General features: G+C 48.1%; 1 protein-coding gene across 1 annotated transcript in view; it reads right to left on the bottom strand.

Annotated features, from left to right (window-relative positions):
* Positions 1 to 349: 349 nt before the first annotated feature.
* The window catches only part of LOC8033002 (4-coumarate--CoA ligase-like 6), a 74,819-nt gene continuing 65,143 nt past the window's right edge, over positions 350 to 10,025 (bottom strand). The window contains exons 3-4 of the mRNA XM_040219953.1: positions 539 to 793; positions 350 to 405 (exon numbers count right to left, since the gene is read on the bottom strand). Of these exons, the coding sequence (XP_040075887.1) occupies positions 350 to 405; positions 539 to 793 (311 nt within the window). The remainder of the gene's footprint in view (positions 406 to 538; positions 794 to 10,025) is intronic.

Genomic DNA, 10,025 nt, shown 5'->3' with positions numbered 1-10,025 from the left:
GTCATAAAAGTCCTTAAATACTGTAGAGCAGTGCATAAGGAAAGGATCATTCCCGTGTGAATCCACTTTAAAGTCACATTGATAGCTGCGTCACTTTAACGAACACTAATGTATCCTTGTGTAAACTGCACCTATAGGCCTGGCGCCTTTCTTGAAAGGACATTCATCAATATCTGCTTAAAGAGGGACGCTGATTTATTTTATGCACACGAAAGCCCTGTAACGTACGCGGCGTGAGACTCAAGTGGTGCGATGCCGCAACTGCGGCATCACTTTACCCTAGTCTCGAATTAGACGTTAGCGGGTTAAACAGCGCCCGAAGCTGGTCTACGATATTACGCCCATACATTTAATCACAGTACGTCCGCATGCAAATTGCGTAGACGTCGGGCCGGCGTAAAATCACTTCGAGCAATATTTGTAATAGTTACATACACAATCAGTAAAACAAGCTATTAAGAAAATGTATGCAAATAATCGTGTAAACTGCTTGTGCTTACTATGTTTATCGCGCTCGATACAGAAAATAAGTGATTACCTGAAACGAACTCCTTCAGTTCCTGTGCCGTAGTTTCTCTTCGGTGAGATGGCTTTAGGACCACAAAAGCCTTTCCCACATCATTGTATTCCGGATGGGGAACGTCAACCACGGCCGCTTCTTCAATACCCTCGTGAGTCAGCAAAACAGTCTCAATGTCCGACTGCGCAACTTGGCGTCCCATGCAGAGAAAGAACTGCTTCAATCGTTCGACAAGGTAAAACCGTCCAGTCTCGTCGTAGTAGGCGATGTCTCCTGTGGACGCAATGGCAACCATTAGCCAGTTATACAGGACCAGACCTGTAGATATTGCGTTACCTGTACGTAGTTACATCTTTTCGCTAATGAAGTGACGACGTAGTTACCTTTAAAATAAAAAAAAAAAAACGAGGAACGTAATTTTCTCACTTTTTGACGAAGTAAAGCGTAATGACATTTAGTTACTTCTGCAGGGGTCCGTCTGCAACACAAGTGCTATAGGTAGTTTTCACCCCAGTTCGCGCCTGTAATTTCCACAAGAAAATGCACATAAAAAGACGTGCACAGGGTATGGTAATTTGCACATAAAAATATGTGCATAGAGTATGTCAATTTGGGACTGTTCGGCTGGCGCAGGGGGGGGGGGGGGGGCGGGTGGGGGGGGGGGGGGGGCGCTCTGGAGCGATATTTGAGGCGCCGCGCCGTGGTGCAAATTCGCCCTACTGTAACGTTCGCGTGCCCCGTCGTGCTGTCGGTTGCAATAGCGAGCAGCTCGTTGTAATATTGCGGCTTTCGCCCTGTCGAAAAAGCGGTGATTATATATATTTTTTTTTTTTTTGAACGGAAACCTCTACAAAGGAAGGTTGCCTGTGTGCCAAGTCCCCGGGGTAGAGGAGATAATCCAGAGAGAAGAGCATTTGTCGACAGCGAAGTGCGTCTCGCAAGTGCGAGGCAGCGTCACCTAAGACATCCGTCTCAAGACAAATGCTGTTTGTATTTATGGTTTCGCTCGCTCTTGAGAAGTCCGAGCTATTCGGACAAAGATGAGGATACTGTATTGCTTAAATTGTCTTTCCGCGTACAGCTGGGCTGTCGCAAACACTGCTTGAACCATGCAAGCCTCCTTGCAAAGTCTGAGTTACCGGTTGCTGTGTAAATGACGAGACATGCACAGTCAGGCCGCAACAGTAGGTAAAACCATTCAAAGAAACCGAAGTGGGACGTGAAAGTGACACCGCTCATCTGTTCCCAGGTATTCTGAACGGATCGAATAACAAACTCCGAAAAGATTTTCTATTCACTCCGACACCCTGTGTTTGCGCATATGTAGCACTGCCGTCAAACCGGTAAATTACGGCGCTGCGTCGTAACGACGTACTTTACCATGCACGTATACGACACACGGAGCACGCACGTCCGCGTCACGCGTACGTGCATAGTGCGTCGAGACGCACGTGCGTCGTCACGCACGACGCACGTACGTGAGTTGGTAACAAAAACTCGCACCTTTATGAGTAAAAGGAAGGACCACCGATCAACTTGCACTTGTGCCATTAATGTCGCCTTTATTTGTTATTTTTATAAACATTTCTAACTTGGATACAGGCCACTACAAATAAATTTCAAGTTTTGAACAAAACCAGTGTTTTTTCCGTCCCTTTCTATGTGTTACTTTCCTTAAGATGTATGTAAGGTTTCTAGTGGGATTTTCTCTTTTGTTTGCTGTCTCGGCACAACACCAGGAAAGGACATCGATATTTACCTTATTTTATTCCATAAAATGTGGTTAATTATGAGTTCTAGTCATAAAATTTCAGATATTTACCTTAGTGATGTGTCCTGCTCTGATTCTACTTATTTTACTTCTTTTTTATACCTCTATAATTACCAGCACGCTCCTATTCGTCGATCTAGGAATGTTCTTGAGTCAAATGTTTTAACATTTCTTGGAGAGCAGTTAGGCGTGATGTAGGCGAAATACATTCTTTTTGATAATATACGTAAAAAAAAATTAGAGTACAGCCAAAAGTTCCAATTTATTCAACCCTGTGTTGAAGTCAGTGCGCAGGGCGGGCTACGGCCTCATTTTACCTAATGCCTTTGGCAGCTTACTGGCCTTCTCTTGTAAGCATCGGTGAAAAAAACTGGCATGTAAGCTAAATGAAATGTCCCGTTTCCCTTTAATCGCAAGCGAAACCGAAGCTACACGCGCAACATGTGGCCCTAAACAGTGCTTGCACTGCACGAGCGCGCGTGCGTGGCGGGGACACTTGAAAGTCCAGAGCTCGTTGTTGTCCCTTCTGCCATGCTCGCACTTAAAGTGAAACGGAGTATGTTCCCATTTTAAAGTTACTTAGAAAATGGCAACTGCATATTCCGGTTTCTTTCATCAACATCCACGGGGAACTATCGTATGTTTACGTTAGGGACCTCTGGTAGATCATCATCTGCGGATTGAGGACCCTGTGGGTGCGAGCTCCGTCCGACCTCAAAATGACGGCACGGGCTCCAACAAACAACGCAAAACCCTTGCATGCTCTTTCGTGGGATATACGAAGAATCCCTATTAATATGAAAAGTAAGCGTAGTTGCGCAACTGAATCATACGACAGTATTTCATGAAAACTTTCCTATGCGCAGCTTCTGGCGATCTTTTTGGAATTACCTCCCAAGAAAGGAATGAAACTTATTGGGACACATATTTCCCTTTCTGTTTATTATGCTGTTGTGGCATTTGATTACAAAACCACAACAATACCTGGTGCACTGTTCTTTTGCCTTCGGTAGGTTGCTTTACAAAGCGCGAGGCCAGCACAACAAGCGCAGCAGCCTCCCGCGTCGTCTGCCCCGCGTACGCCTTAAAGGGGCACTGACACCCCAAAGGTCGTGTTTTTTTTTGTTTTTTTTTGTTTAAAACGATGCAAGTTGTGATCATTGACACCGAAATATTAGCCCCGTGCGCGACCGAAAGCGTCGCTGTGGTCGGCCTTCCACGATTGGCCCAAAAGCTGACTATGACGTCGGAAAGGGTATACCATCGACGGAAATAAGAGGAATGAAAGAACTTTAATTTCGACGGTGTTGGCAGTGTTGCTTTGAGAGCGCAATGATTTCAGGCTTCCACCATGCTATTTACAAACACCATCGAACTTGTTGTTCGCAACGTAATGACGTCACAAGGGGGAACCATAGGAGGGCGCCACCAAAACATCTCGCCGCTAATACCACAACGCAAAAACAAATACTCGCTCGCCCGCGCGCGCGCCTTTTTCTTTTTGGCCTTTTTTTTTCTTCCTCTTCTCACCTCCTCGCTTTTTTTATTTGTGACGTCCAAAATTATAAAACTTAGAAGCTATGTAAGCAACATTTATACAATGTTTAATAAGGACATTCTTAAAAGATGCTCTCTAACGCAATTGCAAACGCACTATGGCCCTTCGTTTTGAAATACCGGCATGTACTGACACCGGCATGTGACGAGCCGCAAAAGACGACTCGCGCGGCTCGTGCGAGCTCCGGTGCCGCGCGTGCGAGCGCGAGAGAAGGAGATCAAAATAATCAAAAACACAAAAGTGTTTTTTCTTTTGTACATCAGTCAAGTACCTTGGACACATTGTCACGAAGCATGGAGTTTTACCGGACCCGTCCAAGTCTGCAGCTGTCCATAGGTTTCCGGCTCCCCGCAACATCCAGGAACTCCAATCCTTCATGGGTCTGACATCTTACTTCCGGAAGTTTATACCGAATTACAGTGTTCTTGCTGCTCCTTTGCGCGAACTTCTCAAGAAAGAAACAAACTTTCTCTGGAATGAAGAACAAGATGCAGCGTTTGGAGCTCTCAAGGATGCCCTGTGTGAACCACCTCTCCTTAAGCTTTTTTCGGAAGACGTACGCTTTGGCGTCCAAGTTTACACCGACGCTTCCAAGCTTGGGCTGGGAGCATTCCTATTGCAAGAGGACGAAGACGGAAACTTCAGACCTGTAGTGTGCTTGAGTCACTCCCTCAAAGGTTCCCAGTCCAACTACACATCAACAGAGATGGAAGCTCTTGCCGTCAAGTGGGCTCTGGGTGAGCTTCGCCCGTACCTCATGGGTCGTAAGTTTCAAGTTGTTACCGACCACCGTGCTCTCTGCTGGGTGATGCGGTACAAGGAGGGGGACCAACGCTTATTGCGCTGGTCGCTCATCCTGCAGGAGTTCGATTTCGAGGTCATCTACAAGTCAGGAGCTCTACACAGAGCGCCAGATTGCCTCTCCCGTACTCCGCAGTCAGTCAACACGGGAGCTGGGTGAGAAAGTTCTCTGTGTCACATCTTCGGCCTTCTTGGAACGGGCTGAGGATCTTTCACGTGACCAACATGAGGATTCATATTGCCAAGACGTTTTCAAACTTCTGGATGCAAGTGCTGGCACACGTAAACAGCAGAGGCGAGCACAGCACAAGTTCGTCCTTCATGACGGAGTCCTTTACCGGAGGGATCAAGGCCCCATCAATCAACGTTTTTTGGTCTGCCTTCCTGACTCGAAGAGAGTCGAAGTTTTGCGCGAATTCCACGGAGGAAAGTACGGCGCACACATGGGCATCAGACGCACCTTCGAAGCTATTCGCACAAAATATTTCTGGCCGAAACTCTTCAGAGACGTAAAGAACTTTGTCACGCATTGCGACCTCTGCCAACATATGAAGATGTCATCTGTGGTACCTCTTGGACTGCTGCAACCGATTGAAGTCCACTCCCCGTTTCACATGGTAAATCTAGATATTGTTGGACCATTTAAGGCATCTCGAGGCTACAAATACATCATCGTCGCCATCGACTACCTCACGAAATTTGTTGAGGCCAAGCCTGTGCGGAACATTGAAGTGGTTACGGTACAGAAATTCATCGAGTCGAATAATTTTGAAGCACGGTTGTCCAGCAGTGACTATCACTGATCGTGGCACTCAGATGATGGCACGCTCGACTTCGGCGTACCTTCAACACCGTGGCATCCAGCACTCGCCTACGACAGCGTACCATCCTGCTGCAAACGGCCTCTGCGAGCGGGCAAACAAGACGCTCAAGCAGATGATAAATTTGACAACAGCCGGAGGCGACAAGTGGGCTGACGTCCTTACCTACGTCGTGTTCTGCTATAATACCGGATTCCAGGACACCGTTCGTCAGTCACCTTTTTTCCTAGTCTACGGCCGTGAACCTGTGCTCCCTCTTGACGTCGTTTATGGACGCCAGGAGCTCGCTGAACTACGTGATGCATCGGTCTATTCAGTATTTGTTCATGAGACTGACCCAAGCTCGGAAACTGGCCGCCAAGCACATGAAGCTCGCTCAACAAAAACAAAAGAGCTACTTCGACAGGGGACGTAAGGGCATCACCTTCGAGAAGGGCCAGCTCGTGTTGTTAAAGACATCACCCGTGGGGCTCAAGGCAACACGACGGTTCACTGGCCCCCACCGAATTGTGAGCCGGCTCTCTCCTGTGAACTACGAGATTGAACTGATGGACGGTAATGGCCGCGATGTAGTGCACGTGGAGGAACTGAAGCCGTATCTTACACCAGTCGCTGAATTTGCACAGCCTCTACCCGATGACTGAACTTTTGGAATTTGTAGTGTGTGCACGTGTTTATAGCGTGTCCTCTCATTTAGCATTTTGTATGTACATATTCATTCACTCTCGTGCATATCTCAGAGCGCGGTATTTGTTTAATGTTGTTTTGTTATTGCCTCATGGAAGCCCAATGTCGGGTCGACAGTTTCTGAAACCCCGGCATGTGACGAGCCGCAAAAGACGACTCGCTCGGCTCGTGCGAGCTCCGGTGCCGCGCGTGCGAGCGCGAGAGAAGGAGATCAAAATAATAAAAAGAAGGAAGTTCTGCATGGAATCTCGGAGGTTGGCGTGTCTTTCCTGAGCTCGGAGCACTTTTCTCTTGAAAAAATTGGGTTCTGTGGTATGTTTATACAGCCTAGAACTTGGTCTACCTCACAGGGGCGACGAGTCTCCCAGCTGTAGATGAGAAATTTAGCCAGTGCAGTACAACCGCTAGCCTGGGGTCTTTAACGTGCACCACGCAGTAGTGATACACGACCGCACGCCGGTACGATGCTCATCCAGATCGAAACGGGCAGGGGTGGGGATTGAACCCAGGATCCCTGGGTTCTGCAGCACGAGCTTTCGCTCCACGTGCTCCGAGCTGGTGTGCGCTAGCCCACTCGGCCACCGATCCCCCCCTTTTCTCTTGACGACTAGAGCGAATCGTCACATCGAGGTCCGGAGTGACTGGCTTTTTACCCTCCCTCGGGAAACATGGCGGCGTCGACATACGCATTGAGGATGATCAACGAGTCGGGGGATCCGTTGAAGCTCTCTTTTTTAAAGGCCCAACGACCTCTCAGACTTCGAAAGGAAATCGTCAAATGGTCAAAACAACTGAATTCGGTGTCTGTGCACCTTAGTTTAATTTGTGACTCCGCTGGGGCAGCCTTTTGCGCAGCACCGGCTCGAAGTGGCCCCTCATGTCGCTCACACAGGTCCACTGCGCGTTCTCTTCGACCTCACGTCGTTTCAAAGAATTTGAGACCGCTGAACGAGCCGTAAAAAAACTTGATACTCGAAAGTGAAGCGTCGTCTGCTCACAGAAGGGCGGTTGATCGCGGGACGCGGGCGAACACGACACTTCGGGTGGGTACGATTCGAAGGCGTGAGAGAAACTCGAGTTGCCGGACGACTTGATCTTTGACGTCAGAGCGCTGGCGCGGATCGCGCGGGAACTTCAAATTCGGCTTTAGAAAATTGTTTTTTTTTTTTTTTTTTGCTTCACAAATACTGAGTTTCTAAGTTTCGAATTCCGAGGATAATGTCCAGGTATCGTTTTCAATCGTTTCGGATAATAATAAACGAAAAATGACGTTGACTTGTCAGTGAACCTTTAAGGGGTACGCAAACTGGCGACCCGTGAACGGCTCACCGCTCCGTCAAAAAAGCTGGATTCTCTTTCCATTTTTCTGTTTGAACACGACAGCGAGCCGTGGTGAGTCAGAGAGAGGGAAGCGATGTGACTGGCCAACCGGCCCACCAGTGGAAATAGGGAGTTTGAGAATAACGTTCGTACTTTTAGCGCACGCTAGCGCTAAGTTTAGCCCTTACGTTAGAGCATGCTACGCAAGAGAGTTTTAAATAGCGTTTCTCCGCTGCGACGCAAAAGCCCAAGCATACCGCACTTGAAACGCCGCCAGGATAGTCACAATTTTAGTTTACACATGAAATCCTGTAACTTAACAAAAAATAAGTTTTTTGGTCCAGAGTAACACTTTACATTTGTTTAAACGTGAGAATGCGACGCGAGCCGTCGACCGATCGTGTCCGCCTGCGTTGCCTCGGTAAGAGAGGTGTCGTGTACTAACTTTTGCACACCGTACCTTCGACGAGAAATTTTCGCGCATTGCAAGCATCAGGTTTTCGGTGATCGTTGCCCACCTTAGTGGGTATTCCACACCGAGTGCAATGTCGTCCCGTACTGAAAATCGCAGTTGCGAGGATGCCGCCGATGTTGCGCTCACGACGCCGTTCTTAGCTCTGATGGTCTTGGCTTTCGCCAACTTCTTATTACAAATCGACCTTAGAGGTGCGCACAGACTTTTTGCGTACGTACGCAATTTTCGAAAACTAGCGCACGCAAGGCGTATGCGCAGTGGCGACGACGATATTCTTTGCGTACGCGAAGCTTTAGCGTGCGCTATCTTGAAACTCTCTACCGTCTCTGTCCACGTGCTCGGTGCGTAAACTCACTCGGGAGTCGGGCGACGCCCGACTCCAAAGCCAGGCAAGCCTTGCCCAAGCCTTCACCTCCTCTCCACCCCCGCTCGTGAATGTGATTGGTAGCATCTAGTGGTTCCGTGATTGATCACTTCACGGGGCGGGATGCCGTACACTCTCAAGAAAAAAGGGTGTCGAAAGGTGTATTCTTACACCCTTTGTCCCATATAATACACCCCCAAACTTCAATTCGACGTACAGCGCCCTACAGTCGAACATTGGGCCCGAAACGTTACGAGGGGCTTGATAGCCGTGGGGTACAACATTTTAAGTAGCTAAAGTACGTATCACAGACCATATAAAGAAAACACCGAGTTTTTACAGTAGGGCCAAGAAAACCCGAATTATTTTTTTCGTGTTCAGTAAGACGTACATTAGCTATTTTAATAAGTTGTACCACACGGCTATCAAGCCCCTCGTAAAATTTCGGGCCGCCTGTTCGACTGTAGGGCGCTGTATGTTGAATGGAAGTTTTGGGGTGTATTATATGGGACAAAGGGTGTAAGAATACACCTTTTGACACCCTTTTTTCTTGAGAGTGTAGCTTGCCGGAACATGTTGTGGCGAGGAATGAAGTCTCCCCTGCTTTGCCATGAAATTTCTTCGGCTCGCTATGGCCACAGCGCCAGTTTGCACACACCTTAACTAGTATGGGTGCGCCTAGCCATGAGGAGCAGTGGCGCTGTGTATGCGCGGCGAAGCTTCAGCCCAATAGCCACAGTTATGCGGAAATGAACACCTTAACAAGCATGTAATTTTAACGATTAAAAACATTTGAAGTGGCTGCCGCTTCATAGGAAGGACGCATTCAGACTAACGGAAAAGTAGCCCGTTGCTTTCAAGTTTATGTAGCGCGTTCTTTTATCACAGTAAGGAGTGCTTTGGCTAATTTATGAATAAGTAACGAATAACGGCATTTAGTTATTTTATATCAGTAACATAAACACCTCTCCATAGGTCATCAAAAATCAGGAAGTAGGGCTCTACGGAAAATGGATTAGCAGCAAATACCAATGCAGCGAGAACAATGAGGACTAAGGAAGCAAGGTATTGAAGAGTGTTAGCATTTTGTATAGTTTTCAATTAGGTATGCTGAAACGGCCGATTAACAAATCGGGGGACACAAACGGCCCCGAGCCGAAGCGAGAGGCTACCTACGGTGTCTGGATCGTGTATCTCCGATTGGTGTTTGCGGCGTTCTCATTTGTGCACCCTCGAGTTCCGCTTCATGGCGTCGTAAAAGTGTCATGCCGCTGCCTGCCGCAGTCCCGATGGTAACGCAGCATCAGAGGCGGAAGACATCTGTTCCGCTGCAGGTCGTTCGCCAGCTTGAAAGTCCGAGGGAGCTTCAGCAGTCAGGAGTTAAAACGCAGCGACGACGAAAACATAACACGCCGGCTCCCGTGACGCCATTTGTTGCCAATTTGGGACCACCTTCGATGGTCGGTATAGGACGCTAAACAAGTCAGTGGCGAGTTTCAGAATTCATGCGTGGCTGCTTCAGCTGAAGAAAAACCTCCGCCAAGACTTACGCAATGAAACAGCGTGCTCTACCACGCTATTTCGTTGGCTAAGTATCGCCGATAATGTCGTGATCATCCGATTTGCACAGGCTGCACCTGTACGTACGGGGTCTCCGGCGACTCCGTGGTCGAGTCCAATGGATAGGGACTCAAAGAACGCATATGGT

This window comes from Ixodes scapularis, unplaced genomic scaffold (genome assembly GCF_016920785.2).
Source record: "Ixodes scapularis isolate PalLabHiFi unplaced genomic scaffold, ASM1692078v2 PGA_scaffold2__306_contigs__length_199485367, whole genome shotgun sequence".
In the NCBI taxonomy this organism is placed as follows: Eukaryota; Metazoa; Arthropoda; class Arachnida; order Ixodida; family Ixodidae; genus Ixodes; species Ixodes scapularis.
The sequence above is the reverse complement of the archived record's forward strand: the minus strand, read 5'-3'. Positions and strand labels throughout refer to the sequence as shown.